The following is a 20,499-nucleotide window of genomic DNA, read 5'->3' as shown; positions in this document are numbered from 1 at the left end:
AATCTGACCCACGATTTTTCGCCATGTTAAATTTCCATTGTCGCTAATCTGACCCAGGGGTCTCTGTAATGCTAATTCCCATTGTCGCTAATCTATCCCCATTTACTACTCTTATTAGATCGAGATTAAAGAAATCGATGTCATAAAATGCAAGTTGGTAAATTCTAGCTCTGAAAAACGAGTAAATTGAAAGTCACTTTTTTGGTGCCAATATAAACTTTTATATCTCAATACCTGATCACAAAAATTTAACATTTAAAATTATGTGAGCTTTAAGTTGAGACATTCTCTGCGTATCTTTTGTCTTTCACTTGTTTTAACGATTTAAACAAGAAAACAATACAACAACAAAAACAAAAAAAAACATGACAAATCTAAATAGACTAATGAAATTCATCATAAATGTAACAAAGACTGAATTAAATGACTACACGCTCTCTGAAAAAGATGAATTGTAATTGTAGTCTTTTTTAAAATTTTTCATGGCGAAATAAATCATCCAGGGCATAAATCCACGTTGCATAAAAATTATACTCACATTTCAAATGTATGCATTAAATTCTGTACAGGCGTTTTTATCAAGTACGGGTAAGGTAATAATGCATACATTTAAAAAAAAAATGAAATAAGGGTAATGTTGCAACGCAAACATCTCCACATGCTTTAAATCAAAATTAGAAAAATCTATGTCACAGAACTAGGTTAATTAAGAAATTATTCTTAAGTGTTATATTCATTTATTCATAAGGGTGGTAAATGAGTATAACTGACAGATTTTATTTTGTCCATTTTGGCTATCTGTAGTGTTCTTAACCACCTCTCACATTTCTCCTGTGAATCTGTCACATCCGAATGCTTGTCATTCTCATTTGTGAATTCAAAGCAAGGCGGATGTGACGCAATGTCTAGCGTATCCATTGTTTCTGAGTTATCACCAGGTGCCATGTAAGCATTTTTGTCAATGTTTTTTTCTAGGCTTTCCACATTTTCTTCACTTAAGGGTATTACGTTCTTTCCGTCTATATCATATTTTTGTTTTCCCTTGTCAAGTGAATCATTGGATGACTCTATGCTTAGTGAATTCTGTAAATTCTGGCGTCGTCGTAAAAGTTTTGGTGTTGAAAAAGTTGAAGTTGTGAAGGGTTTATCCGGTGATGGCAAATCTCTGAAAGATAAAACACTCCGCCGACTTCTGGGCGAGGATGGAGGGGTTGGGGTGGCTGAAGGACAATTAGGGGAGTTTTTGTACATACGTCTATGTATGACTGGAGACGCGGAATATGGACTGAGCATATTAGGATCATATTTTATGAACGGAGCACGTATATCATCTTTTGTGTCTTCAAATGACTGTTCAGTACTAAAATCCTTCTCCATAAGGTAGGGAAGCGAATTGTGCCGTGTTAGTGAAGCGTTCGAGCCCCTGCGGCTTTCACTGACCAACAATTTCATATTAACAGCACGTTCCTCCGTTAAGGTCTCGTGGTATCTCTCATAGACCGTTGCTTCCAGGGGCAAATCCGTTGGCTTTTCTGGAGCCTGTAAGGCATGCCCTTTGGCCGGCTTTCTCGTGGTGGCAAACGCCATTATTCAGTCGTCTAGAAATTAAAAGAAACGTTTCAATATTATAAACAACAACACTGTTCGATATCTCCGTGATAGGTTTCATGTATAAGATCTAGGCTTTCCTCATTGACTTGTCAAATTGTTTAATACAAATTAAAAACAGATAAATGTACATAATCTACTACCTAAATATTCAACAATTACTGAACGTCTACTGACGACATGCAGCGTACCTCTGTCTTCTGTATGGATCTGTATGTGTTGCCTCTTAGTTTACCCATGCCACTGACATTGCCTACTGAGGCGTCAAAAGCCTAATACTAATTACTGTATATTCTTGATCGCATCGTTCACCAGTTCATAGCACAATTACCTGATCATGTACAGAACCTCTATCATTTGTACTTAAAAGCTCATTTATGTATACTCTTGGTCTGCCTTTGCTGCCAACAAGCTTAATTGGTTTCTCACATTAATGAATAATACAAACTGGCAAAACTGTAAATCATGCAGTTTTACTCATTAAGCGAGCGAATCAAAGAATCGATATGTAAAGAGTTTATACTGCATACAGGGCTATTTCACACGCCATTAGCATTCATCCTGTACTTATTTTCCTATTGATTCAGACATATAATATAAGGTCCATACTAAAGATTTGTCAGTGTGTCAAATTTGAAATATCTCCTGCTGCCATGCGCAGAAACGCGTTTCTTAGTTCGTTCACAACGTCCCTGCTGATTCAGTGACAGACAATACCCCCGACAGTATAAACGACGCAGTGATTTGGAAACTGTTTTTAATCTAGGCATTTGAGGCACAACACACGTTCATTTAGGAACCAGTGACCCTAGACGCGTTAATCTAGGAAATAGGGACCTTAGACGCGTTAATCTAGGAAATAGGGACCTTAGACGCGTTAATCTAGGAAATAGGGACCTTAGACACGTTAATCCATTAAATAGGGACCTTAGACGCGTTAATCCATTAAATAGGGACCTTAGACGCGTTAATCTAGGAAATAGGGACCTTAGACACGTTAATCCATTAAATAGGGACCTTAGACGCGTTAATCCATTAAATAGGGACCTTAAACGCGTTAATCCATTAAATAGGGACCTTAGACACGTTAATCCATTAAATAGGGACCTTAGACGCGTTAATCCATTAAATAGGGACCTTAGACGCGTTAATCCATTAAATAGGGACCCTAACGATAAAGAAGACTTGGTGTCGATCAGTATGTAAATGAATTACATCACGTAAATCAATTCGCTTCACTATCGAGTGAAACTGAAATTAAGAAGAAATTAATATCTCAATACAAACTGAATGTCGAGTGCAGTCCTTAGAATTACATTTTTGTTTTGTTTTTAATGAACGAAAGCCACAAATGATTTCTCAAAGCTAAATTACATTTAGATATATTTGAAGGTATATCCCTTGATATCAGTCGGCTCGTTTATTTACACGGTTAATAACGGATACCATTTTAAAATGGGAATCATACCAGTTTTGCACCATTGGCATGCACTGGATACAAACTGATTATCGTCTTTTGGTACATTTTGGGACATTTAAAGTGTATAAAATGCGACGAATCCTTACTTACAATTATGAAAATGAATTCACAGCATACTCATGAGCAGTCTGGATTCTCCCATTTGGATTGAATCACAAATTGTCAATTTTTTGCCATGGAAACATACCCTTTAATGGTTGGAATGAATAGAAATTCCACAGCTTTTTCAATCCTTTAGTCCATTTGTTTTTGTTTGATTGATTTCAGCGTTTCGCGGCGAGTTCCTAATAAGAAACGCGAAGACGACCGTGATCCTAAGAAACCAAACAAGTACATAACTTACATAGGTGCTAATGATTTTTAAACTGGTCTACGTTACTATCGTCATAATATTGCTTGTTTTGATGCTAGCTACAGAAGAGGACACAAAAGGTTATCAAGCCATTAGTGTGAGATGGTCTTATAATGTGAAAGCGGGCTAGAAGTGGCTGTACAGGTATGTCATTACATTCAATAGTATAAATTTGAATGCCGATGCCGTCATATAAAAAAAGATTGAGAGCAGAAGGAAACTAAATTTAAAACATGAAAAGATTCAATGAGCTTTTTTCGTCCAAAAAACATTTTTGAGAGAATATAAAGTTAAATACAATTTTAAACAAATACAGTAAAATGTTTAAAAGGATTGGTTAAACCGATAATTAGCACGGTATTCGATAAAACATTGTAAACTATAAGAATGTTAACTGAAGTGAGAATTATAAGATCTTGCAAGTCATTTGTAGGCCTTGAGAAAAAAAAGAGAATTAATAAACGTTTTTTTCTTGTCATAAAGATGCTGTCTTAGCATATAAAGCAGTAAAGGTCCTAATGATAGACAATCCGATCGATATCGGGTAATATCATATCCAGCACTAACAGCTGTAATTTGTGACAGGTCGATCGATATTTGGTAATGCATATCCAGCACTAAAAGCCCTAATGTTAGACAAGTCGATCGATTTTGGGTATAGAATATTCAGCCTTAACAGCTCTAATTTGTGACAAGTTGGTCGATATCGGGTAATAGCATATCCAGCACAAACAGCTCTAATTTGTGACAAGTTGGTCGATATTGGGTAAAGCATATCCAGCACTAAAGTCTGTAGTGTTAGACAAAACGATCGATATCGGGAATAATAAATCCAGAACAATAGGCTGTAATGTTAGACAAGACGATCGATATCGGGAAAAATATATCCAGAACAATATTCTGTAATGTTAGACAAGACGATCGATATCGGTTTAAAATGTTAGAATACGACAAACTAGTAATGTACAAGCTGGCCTACGATGTGTTTCAAAAAGTGTGGAGAGAAGATTGATTATTACGCATTAATATAGATTCAATTATTTAAGATTTTTTATGTTTTTATCAGGATAAAAAGGGGGAAGGATTATCCATTTTGTAGATAACGAGTACCATTTACCCTTGAGTAAATAAGAAAGCGCTTGAAAAGTTTAAGGATGAAATTATCGATAATATAATGAGAGATTGTTTGATCTGAGAATTAAAATTTGTGGATAAAGCTAGGCAAAACGTGCAAAGCATTTAAAAGAAGAGACGGTAAATGATATGAATTTTGAATATTATAAGACGTATCGGTTCAATTTTGAAGAGAAATAGACACATTTTAAAATAGTAAGATCATTTGATGACAAAACCTACAATGTTAGTGCAAAACAATTTATGTTTAATCTGATTTAAAAGTAAGAGACTTTAAGTAAATAATTGTTTAAAGGCAAAGTCCAAGAAAAAATTTCATCTTCAATTACTTAAATGAAGTTGGGAAAAACGCATGCTTATAGAAATAAAATTATCTCAAACTTTTGAAAATCTAGTGTATATAATGTGTGTTCGGCACCACCCCATTGCCGTGGTAAAATGAATGGTATGATTTTCAGAGGATTTCCGAATGGTTCGGTGCGTCAAGAGGTCGATTTGTGTTAGCTAATTTATTACTTGAAAATATAAATTATACTTTGTCTGAGCTTGAAATTAAAAGCACCTCTTCCTGTTCTAGCTTCATCATCATAAATGTCTGACTAGTATCTAGGTTCAGAATCTGAAATGTATGACTAGTAAGTAAATAGTTCGTTATGTTTCACATGCAAGTACTATAATTAAGAGTTTCAACTGTGTAGTACATGTAGCCCTTGTAAACACAAACCACCTTAGACACGTCACAGGAAGTCTCAAATGGCGACCGAGAGTAACGGCGAAGTACAGACTTTCAAGCAATTTTGTCTCGTAGAATATAAAATATTTTCTCTTCTGGCGTGGATATTATATAACATATCTTCTAATACCACAAGGAATATTCGAAAAGTTCACAATACTTCCATTGTAGGAACTCGATACCAAAAAGGTGCATTCAAAATGGAATTTAATAACTTGACAATCAGACTGGAAAATGGTGTAGAAGTGCATGTGGAATACGTAGTTGGAATGCACAGACGTACTGTCCATTAATAAAAACGGTGTTAGAGGTACATCTGGAATACGTAGTGGGAATGCACAAACGTACTGTCCGATAATAAAAACGGTGTAGACGTACATCTGGAATACGTAGTTGGAATGCACAGACGTACTGTACATTAATAAAAATGGTGTAGAGGTACATTTGGAATACGTAGTGGGAATGCACAAACGTACTGTCCATTAATAAAAATGGTGTAGAAGTGCATGTGGAATACGTAGTTGGAATGCACAGACGTACTGTACATTAATAAAAACGGTGCTAGAGGTACTTCTGGAATACGTAGTGGGAATGCACAAACGTACTGTCCATTAATAAAAATGGTGTAGAAGTGCATGTGGAATACGTAGTGGGAATGCACGGACGTACTGTACATTAATAAAAACGGTGTAGAGGTACATGTGGAATACGTAGTGGGAATGCACAGACGTACTGTACTTTAATAAAAACGGTGTAGAGGTACATATGGAATACGTAGTGGGAATGCACAAACGTACTGTTCATTAATAAAAACGGCGTAGAGGTACATGTGGAATACGTAGTGGGAAGGCATGGACGTACTGTTCATCAATAAAACGGTGTAGAGGTGCATGTTGAATGCGCAGTATGAATACACGGACATACTGTCCATCAATAAAAACGGTGTAAAGGCGCATGTGGAATACGTAGTGGGAATGCACGGACGTACTAGTAGGCCTACTAAGCATTAATAAAGAACATTTTGCAGCACACTAATGGTCAGACAATTTTAAACACCTCTCGTAAATATAATAAAATACAATACAACATGGACTTTTCCGTTAACTTTAACACGAAGTTATTAAATTGATGTATAAATTAAGCACCGCTCCTGTGGCCTAGTGGTTACAGTGTCCGCCTCGGATGCGGGGGGTGGGGTGGGGTGGGTGGTGGGGTGGGGGTCGTAGATTCGATACCCGGCCGAGTTATACCAAAGACTTACAAAAATGGTACCTACAGTTGCCTCGGTTGGCGCTCAGCATTAAGAGGTTAGTGTTAGTACTGGTCGGCCTGGTGTAAGGATAACGTGACTGGGTGGGACATCATGCATACATGTCTGCGACATGATGCCCCAGTGCTAGGCATCATTATAAACTGCCACGCTGCAGACATCGTAGCGATATGACTGAAAAATTGTTAAAGCTACGTTAAAATCCAAATCACACACATAAATTAAGCTTAGCTATACATGTGTGTGTGTGTGTGTGTGTGTAATTTGGATTTTTAAAGTAGCTTTAAAAAAGTTTCATTCATATCGCTAAGATGTCTGCATTGTGACACGAAAATGTATCCCGTGTTTATCTGATCCAAACAATTCGACATCCGTTCATCCCACGCAACAGTTGTCACGTATCGCAGCTCAGTAGAGCCATCTTTGTTATCCGACCTATATTCTACATCAAATCTGTTATTGGAAATAAGAAAAGAGCACCGTAACCGGATACCTTTAGTTGCCGTCAGTCAAAGTGAATCCATATACTGCATGACCAGGTAAGGATGGTAACCGACTTTCGTGACTGCTGTTTTGCTGTGCATGTATAAAGTCATCCTTGAACATATTTGTCTATGGAAGAGTGGGTATTTACTAATTTTACTAATTTCGTTTAACATTTAAGTTTGCGGGCTCAAATCAGCTAGATTTTCTTTTCTTTTAATTTTTGGCTCACCAAAAAAGTTTCAAAATGTGTTAAATTAGTAGTATTTGTTTGCTACGTCGAGTTAATCCAAAATAGTATAAAGGGATACGGTTTTTTAAGTGTGTTTCTGTATATGTATCACAAAGGAAGAAATATGATACAAGACATGTAAGGTCTTACTTATTCTGTCGATATGGAATGCAGATAACTTAATTAACGTGAAATTTATTTTGTACATTTTAGGGGAAGTTATCAGACCTAAAATCAGTGTGCTATTTGACCAGCAGGTCTCTTCTAAACTGTGATGTCCCGTCTATCCTCCATATTTCTTTGTATTAACCTCTAGTTTTTAATATTGTGTCTTTTAACGTCACATTTATACCAATGCATAGTTTTCACATAGGTGCCTAAGCTCTGTTTCTGGTAGGTGAAGCGATTCGGTTAACGCAGATTTTATCTACACTCCTCAGTCTTAACCCAACAGTTTTCTTTTTAATTGAAATAAAGCTTAGAGATTCGCGGAAATTATTGTATTATTCTTGTTATAGTAAAACCTTTTCCACACATAAAAAAAAACAATAGAACAAACCAAAATAAAAGCAAAAGAAAACGAGCAATTTCAACACGGTGCTCAGATGGGTTACAGAGATAAATTCAAAGTCAATGACCGCCTCAAATGACATTATATTTGTTATTCTCACCCATGCGACAGAGAAATCCACCTGTTTTGCTAACATTATTTTTATACATAAAAAAATCTCCACTGGTTATTACAATTATGTCGTCTAAGTCATGACGTCCAAGCGCTAGAAACTACTTTTAAAAAGAAGAAACCCTTGCTATCTTCTAATGACGGAGTTGTTATAAAATACAACAACAACAACAACAACAGCATCATCAACAACAGATATATAACAAAAAGAAATTTGCTTATAAAGCAACTTATGGCCTCTCAAACTTTGATAACACCATGCAAAACATTTTGAGACGCACATTACACCCCCATCCCCACCCCATACACATATGTCGAGTTATTTGATAGAGCTTCAGATACACAAACAATACACGTCACTGGCACCACATAAGTCCAAACTCTCTCAAGTGCTACTGCAAAGCCGGCAAAACCCAGAAATTTGTTATGTCAAACTGGTTTCGTCTAACTTTGTTAAACATTAACAATTTGCCCCAGTTGAATCAAATATAATATGATTGAAAATGAAAACTCCTGTTATTTTACACGATGTGCATATAGTATATAATTGCATTAGTGATAGCAACATTTGGCATAGACAGAAAATAAAAATTTCCAAGAAAGTCATGAATTATAAATTTCCTGATTTCTCTTCACATTTCGTTAGAACTGTACCCAGTAGGCTTATTGTACTGCAAAGTACTCTATCGTAGCGTTGTCGACCATAGAACGTTCTCCAAATAAAAACTGATTGAACTTAAATTGAACCGCGTAAAAGATATTAATTATTTTTTGTTAATTTCATATGACATCCTTCGATTAAATGTGATAATACAGTAACAGCAAATGCTTTTTTGTTTCTATTTTTTCATGCGTAGAACTTGTGTACCTAGGGTCGACAGGTCACACCATTTCCTTCCTTAGCATATTCGTCTTAATGCGCAGTATTTGGAGAAAAAAAAAAAAAAAAAAAAACCTGGCTCGAGACACGCACATTGCGCAATACTTCCAACGAATAACAGTTATAACCTTTTATTTGATTGGTTTTTCTTTTCTAAAAGCGGCAAATACAGCTAGATTCTACCTATATAATCATGCAGAGTTTCAGTAAAGAGTACAAAATCTAATGACCTTAATATAAAGTGACAATCAATAATAGTACCTGATGAATACTGTGTTTTGAATCTGCTAAATTGCAAAGGGTGAAGGGTTATTTCAATTTAGATGGAAACGTTGCGTAAGAAAAATAATGCCTCGTGGGGAGACAAATAATATAACCCATTGACTGGGATTTTCTCTTCTCGGTCTAAACCCCAACATAGATTCTATTAATCTCTTGGATGACGTCAATATAATATAATGGATATGAACTATCTTATATGATTATGAAACGCATGTAGACACAATCCATTCAAAATGTTAGCTGTCAGAAATGTTATCAATTCTCAGTCCTTACTGTGTCTTTTTGAATAGAAACACATTCTTGGTCTCCTGCCAACCGAAGAATTAAAGAATTTAAAGAAGAGAGTAATTACATAAGGTGTCAAAACTGTATAGTTTGATATTGCCCCACGGTAAACTCGACACAAACTAATGTGTCCATGAGTGAATATATAAAACAGAGAGAATGCAGCAGACATATCAGAAGCGATGCTCTCGCAAGCTTACACGTTGTGTAACACTATCATATATCATTGCACATTGGTAAATCCAATATAACTTACATAAATTGTATTCCCTTACCTACATTCCTAGAAACGGGCTGGAGAGAGAGAGAGAGAGAGAGAGAGAGAGAGAGAGAGAGAGTACCTTAAATAAGAACAATTCGATAATATATTACGATCTCCTCATGATTCAATGCCATCTTTCCATATGATTCAACATTAATTCAGTTGAAGAACCCTGATGTATTCTGTAGTGTCATGATACTGAGGCTTCAGTCGTAGGATGTACAAACTGAACTGTCGCCACCTCTTTGATCAATAATAAATCAATACCCATTTATTACACATCTCATAACAGAATGCAACGATTTCCTCCGAAATCTAAGAGCAAATTAACTGTATTCCCAACATTCTGCCAAAGAGAGGTTTCATACATTATTTTATAAGTCCTGGATAAATGAAAACACTAATTACAAAACACGTTTGTATAAAGAGTTTGAAGCAAGCAACCATACCAGTACTGAAAAAAAAATATTTTCTTTTCTCTGCAGTTGAGAAAGGCAAACCCCAGTTAAGGAGGTTGGTACAAATACCACCAAAAAGTGAGGTTATCATCGCTGACATCGCATTATCTATAAATTATCCCGGTATTAAATATTTTAATATTCGAGAGTAATCTTATACTTTTCAAATAGGTAATAAAATATTTAATGCCAAGAGCGACCATTAAACTCTGTGGACAACGTGAGTAAAGTCTGAAGGAAATGTCGAAATAATTTCGAACTCTGGACGATGCCTCTATATATCAGTAAGTGACGAGAAATCCCAATATCTGTTCATTCTTGTATGGAAAAGAGAATTATTCATATTCAGTGCTTGTGATTTACTCCTACTCTACGTAAATATAACCCACGCCCAACAAAATCCAACAGATAACTAACAAAGAAAACAATAGCAAAAACAACAATAACAACGAAATTACGAATTTGGCTGGAAGCTTTTGTTTTCTGACTTGAATAGAAATGCATATTAATTCTTGATGTTGATCTGACAGATCTTAATTTCTTCATATTTTGTACTGAACATAAGGTACATGCTTTTGTATTTACATTTCTGTTTATAACTTTTAAATTTTAGTGAAAATTTGTTGATTATGGAAGTCCGTGTTGGACAAATATTTCTCAACCCTTGTGATTAGTCAATTTAAGGAGCAGACGTCATAATGTACATCATTCACAAGACTTTATCACAACGTGGATTAATTGCGTAAAATGTACCCTCCATAATTTGCTAAGATAGTGAATAAACTGGTTGATTTTAGATTTCCCTCTTTAGTTATTTGAGATAGGAATACTATTTGCATTGGGTGTTTGAATCGTGTTTTGCATTGCATGGCTATTCAGCTGGCAATGCATACTGGCAGGGGCGTATTAACCAGTAAGCAGACTAAGCACGTGCTTAGGGCACCAGGGCCAAAGTGGGCACCAAAAAGTTGAGAAAAGGGTGAAAAGAAAAAAAAACGAATGAAGATTTGTAAAAAAAATTGATAAAACTAGTGCAAATTGATCATAATGTTCTGTTTCTTGATCATGTTGTACCCTAGGGTTATCTTCCCAGGTGTACGTGGAAAGGAGGGGGGCACCAAGATTTTTCAGTGTTTAGGGCACCAGTGAGCCTTAATCCGCCCATGCATACTGGTGAATTACACACATTGTTAAATAATATGAAGGTTGTAAGAGTGAAATTATTGATCATTAGAGCAAATTGTTTGCAATGTTTGCACGTTTAAGAACGTTTTAGTTGACAGTGAAGTTGTCTTGAGGTTCGTGAAAATAGCGGAACTATGAACTGTGAAAGCCAGGCTCACGCAGAAGTTGTTGAATTCGTTCCGAGACGTCTTTCATGTAACAATATTTACATGAACTCCAACATTGACAAACTCTATCAATTGACCACTACATTATTTAATTGTTGTATTCATAATTTGATATAGATGAAATTATTTGTTCTTTTGAATTATAAGGTGCTCTATAATAACGTTCTTGGATAGAGACATTATACTGAATTCATACAAGGAGTTTTTGGATTTTTTATTTTATTTTTTATTCATCAAAAGGCTGTTGATACATGATCACGGTTCAGACCATTGGTACATCAGTAGTACAATATAGACTGAAGGTTTCAGCACTTTTTATTTTTATCTGTACGCTCTTTATTGACAGCAAACTCTATTTCATCGTTTCAGCTATAGTGAAACTTGGTTACAGCTTTTGGATTGCAATTTATATAACACTTAACATACACAAGCAAATTCATCGCCTATAAGGTTTTGGCCACTTAATTGGAATGGGATGACTGGATGTGATTTTCTTTTGCGCTGAAACATTTTCTTTTTATATCTCAAGATAATATTCCATTCCCAATTATATCATGGATATAGCATGGTGTTATTTTCTGTCAATCAGAGCAAGAAATATTTGCGCAGATATTGACAGACGGAAATAAAAAAAGTGTCAGGTTCCTGCCCCAGAACATTGAATTGTTGATCCCTAACATACTGCGGTATAGCGTGGTACGTATCGCGGTAGGCAAACAAATATCGCGGTATACATTGATACCAAATTTGTTTTCGCGGTACCCGTCTGTCTATCTGTCTGTCTGTCTCTCTCGCTCTTCTCTCTCTCTCTCTCTCTCTCTCTCTCTCTCTCTCTCTCTCTCTCTCTATATATATATATATATATATATATATATATATATATATATATATGTGTGTGTGTGTGTGTGTGTGTATAACATCTATAAAAATGGAATAGATACATACATACACACACACACACATACATACATACATACATACATACATACAAAGTTTTTAATATCGATTGATATTACTACCTAACTGCTGTTTTATTGTTCAAAGTAAAGCATTAATGGTTGCATTTCTGGCATGTTTCGATCTATTTTCTATTAAATGTATTTATGGGCACTAGTCTTACTAATGAACCATTTTCCGCATTCAGACCACCAATACTATTTCTGCGAGACAATAATATGGCTCGGATGTATGTCGGCTCAGTATTTTACAGAAAGCTCATGCAGATTTTCGTCACCGGAAAGGTCATCACAAAAACGAAAATGCAGTAGTTCGCTGAATTCGCAACTTCTCGGTTAACCCTTATTTTGTACATCACCAAAGGGTTCCGAATGGTAGTTATTGGATATATTCGAGGTATGATATATAGTATTAACTTCGAAGGTATAAATGCCATTGTCTGTTAACGTGCACATGACAGGAATTGAAAACTATTCGAGAAATGAATGGCCCTTTTCGCCAGCGCTTCGGTGAAACGGAGAAACGGATGTTTTGAAAAATAGACATCAGTTCGTGTTTGGTTTTCATTCTTCTTTATATAAACCTAAGTCAAACTAGGAAATACAACATATATATTATGATTATTTAGGCAACAGACAAACTATTGCCCCTTGTGCTATGAACAACATGGCACGCACAAAGCAAACAGCAAGAAAGACCACCGGAGGAAAGGCTCCGAGAAAGCAATTGGCAACCATGGCTGGTTGCAAGAGCGCATAATAACTTTCTTCAGAATTTCAGAATCGATGGAATATTATACGAAAGCATAAAATATAGACAATAATTTATACAAATCTACAGAACAAAAAAAAAAAAAAACAGAGTGAATACTACTCACGAGCAAGGAAAGCGAGAAAACATGGAGGAGGCGCACAATGCAATAAGGAACATGGAAAGTTTTTTTAAAACAAGAAGAATTGAGACTGAAAAGGCCATAGCTTGAATGCTATTCTCAGGAAGGTACTCATGAGATGGATATGAGACACATGCCGAGAGAAAGAGTACCTGCTACGTCCACAGTAATAATTGCCTTAAAAACCAAGAACCCGGAAATTCTACAACAAATTTACTCAATCAACAGAAAAGGACATGAGGGATATATAATAAGACCAAGAGGGAACTTGCCGGTATTACAGTTTGGAAACTAAATATTTAGGGAGAGACGGCAATAGTTAAAAACCCAGTACCACTCATAAATAAGATCGAGAAACAGACAAGAGAACTCCATTTATCAGATATCCCCATAGAAATACCCCTAGAAGAAACGGTCGACCACTTCGAAAATAATTGGGCATAAGGATAGAAAATCTAGATTGGCGACGGTTCCATGATTCTCTATGTACAACGGGATCAGAATTCTGGAAATTTAAAGAAACAAAACTAACAGGAATCAAAAGAGGTTTCTACTTACACGGTTTTCTGACAACAGATTGGTAAAAGAGATGTATATACCACCGAAAGTGCAACAGATGCGGGGAGACAGAGCACACCCCACATAAATGTCCAAAAACCCGGCGGAAACCCACTCAAGGAGAATAGAACAAACTTACAAAGCTACGCTAGAAATCTTCCCGACTATTGGGCAACAAGAACAACAAGAACCACTAGGAAAAATACAACAACAACAAGATGATCAGGAACAAGTAGAAAAACAGGAACATGAACACCATGTAAAAAAACAAAACGTAGAACAAGGGCAACAGCAAAGGCAACAAAATGAACAAAATAAACTCCAACAACAGCAAGAAAAACAGAAACAAGAGACAGAGCGACAAATACAACACAAAAAAGGAACTAAAAGCTCAAAACAACAGCAAGGAGAGAAAAAACAACACCAATTAGTAAAAAAAACAAAACAAATCAAGCAACAACAACAACAGAAGAAAGCACAGCAACAAGTAGCAGGAAGACAGAAACCAAAAGCAAACGTAATCCAAGAGAAACAAAAGAAACAAACACAGCCAGTAATGAAAAAGGAAAGCATACAACAAGGTAACCAGAACAAATTGGAAAAAAAACTAGAGCAGAGTAGCAAAAAGATAAAAACAACAGCAATAACAACACCAACAACGAGAACAATGAAATAGCTCAACCATGTATAACGGATGAAGAGAGAGAAAAATATATAGAAGACTATGATGATCGTCCGGAAGACGCTTATAAAACTAGAAAACCACAATGATAACATCAAATGAGAAAGTAACAAAGAACCAAAGCAAACAACATCGCTAGAAGAAGAATTAAACAGAGAAAGATGTAGAAGGAGGGCTATAAACAGAGACAAACGTAGAAGGAGGGCTATAAAGAGACATAAGAGAGAAGAAGAGGCTAAAATGAGTGAAACCTACCTTCTAGAAGACGTCGAATGCATTGAATAGTGAAACCTACCTTCTGGAAGACGACGAATGTCTTGAATAGTGAAACCCGCCTTCTGAAAGACGACGAATCCTTGAATAGTGAAACCTACCTTCTGGAAGACGACGAATGCCTTGAATAGTGAAACCTACCTTCTGGAAGACGACGAATGCCTTGAATAGTGAAACCTACCTTCTGGAAGACGACGAATGCCTTGAATAGTGAAACCTACCTTCTGGAAGACGACGAATGCCTTGAATAGTGAAACCCACCTTCTGAAAGACGACGATTCCTTGAATAGTGAAACCTACCTTCTGGAAGACGACAAATGCCTTGAATATATTTTCATCTTATTTTCAAAAAACAAAACAAAAATTGATGCAATATGTACAAAATATATGAACATTATATATATATATATATATATATATATATATATATATATATATATATATATATATATATATATATATATTAACACTATATATATAGAGAGAGAGAGAGAGAGACAGAGAGACAGAGAGACAGAGAGAAAGATTATAATATGAAATTCATATAAAAGATGGCAAAATATAAATAAAGACAAACAACATAGCACATATACAACCACAAGTTGGGCAGGAGTATCTCCCTAAATGGTATGAGAAGATCAACCAGGGAGAGCACCATCCAGGAAGTAAAATTAACAATATGGTGTTCTATTGTAATGGCCTAAGGTAGGCAATTTAACACCTGTTTACGATAGTTTATAAAATTATTAGTCGTATTCCGATATACCAGACATCACCACTTTCGTCATGTGACTTATATTGTCACGTGATATTTTGTAAGGTATTTCGACATTTCCTTCAGACTTCACTTACGTCTGTCCACAGAGTTTAGTGGTCGCTCTTTTATCTATTCAAAAACTATAACCTTTCACGTCCATTGTGACATTTTGTACTACTTGAGAAAAAGGGTTAAAAGCAAAAAGGATTCCCAGTAACTGTGCATGATATAACTGATGTTTGTTAATCTAATTCGTCGTCTTTGCGTCAGATTAAGTTGTTCTTCTGTAATCAAGCATAGGGCAAGACGAACAAGCTGTTGATTTTGGACCATGACCTCCTGTGACTGAATTTAGAATGCTCGCATTAGTAATTGCCGTGAACTGGGGTGGGGTGGGGTATATGGGGGTGTAGAGTTGCGTCGGTGAATAACAACAACATTTGTTGGTTTGCTAGGATGCAAAGAAAGTTTCTGAAGCAGAAGACAAATAAATCTCAAAATTTACCGGATCATTTTTGTGATATAGCCTGAAGACTATATTCTTGTTCATTGGTCAATATTTAAAACTCAAACAAGTCTTCGTCCCTCTTTAACCAAGAACAGAAGAAACATCGTACCCTCATCAATGATCATTGACAACACCGGACATTGTGTATGACAAATGGGCAAGTACTTGAAGAACAGGAGAAAAATCGTACCCTCATCCATGATCGTTGACAACACCGGACATTGTGTGTAACAAATAGGCAAGTACTTTAAGAACAGGAGAAAAATCGTACCCTGATTCAGGATCCTTAACAACACCGGATATTTTGTGTGACAAATGGGCAAGTACTTCAAGAACAGGAGATGTGACTCTAATCAAGTTAAAATGGTATGTTTATATTCAACTTCGTATTTGTGAGGACAGACTATAGAAAATAGCTACCAGAATACTAATCTAATTGTTGGTATTGATTCTGAGACAGCTAACTTCTGGGGGATTAACGATAGGACTGTACATTGTCGATCATACATCACTTTTGGTTTTGTTTGTCATGCGTCGAATTACTTTCACAGTACGAGACCTTAATTTAATTAGGATTCAAAGGCTTGCCCGGTTTAAAGACAAGTTATTCTTGAAACAGTTCCAAGTTCTGTGCAGTTGAAGACGAAAATTGTTATGCGCATAAATGCCGTTTATATATGCTAATTACCTTGTTCGAAAGATGTTCCTGCTACATTAAATGTCATAGCGTGGGTACGTGGGAAAGCCTGCCAGTAGCTTCTCGTGGGTCGGTGGTTCTTCCCTGGGTTTTCCAGGGTTCTTCCTCCACCAGTTATACTGGCCGCCATGTATAGCCTATCTTGTGCTGAAAATGGCGTTAAACCCTAGAACAACATTAAATGTCGCGCTGTATTGAGTAAGACCTTTCCGTAGATTCTTGGGTTTTTAAAAGAGATATGGTTTGAACACAAAGCTGAACCTACATAACCTCACACCGCTTAATGAGCGCATGTCTCGACTATTTGAATACATTTTTCTATATCGAACATTTTCTTTTTCTAATTTATAATTAAATTGAATCCGTCATTCCCATACCCTGCATATATGCATAGCCAAATTTCAGAAAATTGTTTGTTGTGAAAAAGATCAAAACAAAACAAAACACACATTGGTGTGACATAATGTGACTATTATGGAATCGAATAACAGCGATACGTGTGGTACGACATCAAGTTAAACCATGCATACTATAAGAAACTTGAATAAGAGAACCTTGTAATGAAATAATTTAGTGATGCACTAGTCAATCATGGAATATCCTAGATTTATGTTAAAGGAGATACAAGTATGATTAAAAGAGAGTATACTGGCTATTTTCTTTTTAGATTGATTTCAGCGACTGGTAGTCTCTGACGACAAAAACCTCATCAATGTATCGTTTTAGTGCTTACTTATGAATGTCAGTTTGTAACGGATGCGCTAGAATGGACAACATACAATGAACACATTTTATTTAGAGTCAGTTTGCATTTAATGATGAAAAAATAGCCTTTTGCCCATTCTTTTGAAAGTAATGAATTCTCTAGACAATTTTCTTGTATTATGCAAAATGCAAAACTATGTACTTTCCATAGCAGTTAACATTCATCACCTGACTAGAGACCAAGAAGCAACTACATGCGTGCAATAATTTGTCTGGAGACTTTACTTACATGAGCATAAATATAACCAATTTACGGCAAGCTCAAATGGTGTTTAGACATGGATGGTACAACACAAGTACCATTATATTGCTAGTTGATGGTAGGTAATATGTACGAGTCATGCGTTACTATTTAAGTTTAAAATTGTTTGATCCTTTTAGCGTGTGCTGTTGTCACGGAATTGTATAAATCCTTTTATTTATTAAATACATGTACTCGGGTTTCGTCTTTTGTGTACAACGATACCCAAGAGCGATTTATGTATATTGTACAATATTTCGAAATAGTGAGTTCGGTTCATCCTATGCCGCAAATGCGAAGTGCTTTCAACTGGAAAAACCGAATGCTTCCTACGCACAGACAACGTATGACGACTTGGTCTGCGCATAAATGCCTCGCCGTAAGATTAAATAAATCTTCACATTACGGAACTTCTTATCAGTGAGCGGTCCACTTAAAGACTTGCACATTTGTTAAAGTACAGCACAGTACAATGCCGCCTAAGCAAGCAAGTGGGAGCATATGAAACAATGTACTACAAAGGAAACCACTCTGAACGGACATGGAGTATGATTCAATACAACGGATACAGGAAATATTCTGATAACTCATTCTTGTGGGGTAGAGTCTTGCGACTATTCTCGCGATTGATTAAAGTCTCGCGATTATTCTTGCCATAGACACTACTTAACTTTGAAAGGCACGTAGTATGAATCATAATATTTAAACACTACATTACAATTTATATATGAATACAACTCGATATAAATATCGAAACGGCAAACGACTCGGAATCAACATGGACTAGAATTCAGAACAAAGGATAAAGGACGTTTCATATTTCTAAGGAAATATATGTAAAGGTATACTACTATAGAAATGACTCTGAATGTACAGGGCTATGATTCAGTAACAGATTACAAGATGTAGAACTGAATAATTAATCGAGGGATACAACTCGATAAACTAATAATATAAAAGGATGTATACAATAGTTATACTATTATACTAGAAATGAACACAAGGTGAGAATACTAGTTGAGAATACAACTCGAAACACAATTAACAATATATTCTGAAATAGGACACTATTCAGATAACGGAACGCAAACATCCTTGATGGACGAACAGAGACTTACAAGCTTCTCTGCTTCTTTACTAATTACTGAACCACTCTCTACAACTTTTCTAATCTATTTGCAAACATGCAAACACAATACAAAATTACTTCAAGATGTCGTATGTTAATATTAGAATGATTTAAGTTTCTTAAATGTTCTCAACAGAAAAGATCTGCTACCAAATTGCCATAACTTGTAACTTGAATTTGACAAATGGACTACACCACAAAGGCAATTTGCCAGAATTTTTCACTAATTTTATACTAACCAAACATACAAACGTATACACTAGAAACATTATTTACTTATTTGTACTTGAGAAATGCTTTCAGAAATGAAACGCTATCGCGGAATGCTATAGCTTTAAATTCTTGAATATATTTAACTATTTACTATCAAGAAACAATTTATTATCAGTGTTATAATTTGAACTTCTTGAATTCATATTTCTATATATTGAACTATTTATTATCAATGATATAAATTTAACTTCTTGAATTAATATTTATATATAATTACCAATGCTATAATTTGAAACTTCTTGAATTATTAATGGACATAAAACTTGCAGCACATGTGCTAGTATAAGCAGCTACTAGCTCATGCAGGACGCACGTGCTGCACGTGCATTAATCATCTCTAAGCTGAACGCATGGACTATGCAGTCCCTGGTAACCATAATATGAACTCGGTATTTCCTTACTTCTCTCTATACAAAACAAATACATGTACTTAATACTCATGTACTTGCATTAAACTGCTTCCAAAAAATCAAATTTAATATAACTAAATAAATCTAAAAGAAATTTGATCTTTACAAACCAGTACGAACAGAAATACAAGGAATAACATACAGAAAAATATAGCACAAATCACATAGCAATCACTGGCACGGATCACTTGTGTAAATAGCTCTAAAGACCAGTCAAGGAGTAGCTATACACTAGTTAGGGAGGTGTATAAACCCTAGAACAAAATTTAATAAAATCGAAATTTATAAAAGTAATTATACAATAAAAGACATGGGAGGGGGAACTACAAAAACAAATCCCATTAAATTTAGATACTAGGGGGTCTCCTCTGATGTAGATCCGAGAGGGACCACACCAATAAATGTAAGGACTTGCACATCTTCAGCTGTAGAGGTATGTGAATTAGTAATTTCTTGTGTATAAGTTATAACTATTGTACTACCATGTTCTTTTTTTGTATGTTTGCCATGTAGCTTCAGTTTACGTAGCGTAATGCAAATATTTTCTATTCTGGTTTGTGACTTGGCAAAGGATTTATATCAGCAATATAAAGCTAAATTTTTAAGAAACGTTTAGTACCGTAGGATTCTTGTCGGGCACAGTTAGGTTCACTTCTTAACTTGTGTATTTTGTAATTATTGTGCCGATAATGTAATCTGTATAACTTGCCGTATATAACGTCATTATGTTTTAACGTATATGCCCATGTTATGCATAGTACACGGTGTTGGATGTATTTTTCTGCTGACCAGAGTGATCAGATGTAGAACTGACCAGAGCGATCGCTTATTGGAGCGATCGGAGTCGACCATACAAGTATACCG

At 35.6% G+C, this 20,499-nt stretch overlaps 1 protein-coding gene across 3 annotated transcripts in view; it reads right to left on the bottom strand.

Moving 5' to 3' along the window:
* Positions 1-725: 725 nt before the first annotated feature.
* The window catches only part of LOC149795505 (uncharacterized), an 87,645-nt gene continuing 67,871 nt past the window's right edge, over positions 726-20,499 (bottom strand). For all 3 annotated transcript variants that reach the window (XM_089964103.1, XM_089964104.1, XM_089964105.1), the window contains one exon: positions 726-1,598. In XM_089964103.1, coding sequence (XP_089820229.1) covers positions 742-1,587 — 846 coding nt within the window. In that variant the 5' untranslated portion in view covers positions 1,588-1,598 and the 3' untranslated portion in view covers positions 726-741. The remainder of the gene's footprint in view (positions 1,599-20,499) is intronic.

This window comes from Sinohyriopsis cumingii, chromosome 7 (genome assembly GCF_028554795.1).
Source record: "Sinohyriopsis cumingii isolate HCF-2022 chromosome 7, ASM2855479v2, whole genome shotgun sequence".
Lineage (NCBI taxonomy): Eukaryota > Metazoa > Mollusca > Bivalvia > Unionida > Unionidae > Sinohyriopsis > Sinohyriopsis cumingii.
The sequence above is the reverse complement of the archived record's forward strand: the minus strand, read 5'-3'. Positions and strand labels throughout refer to the sequence as shown.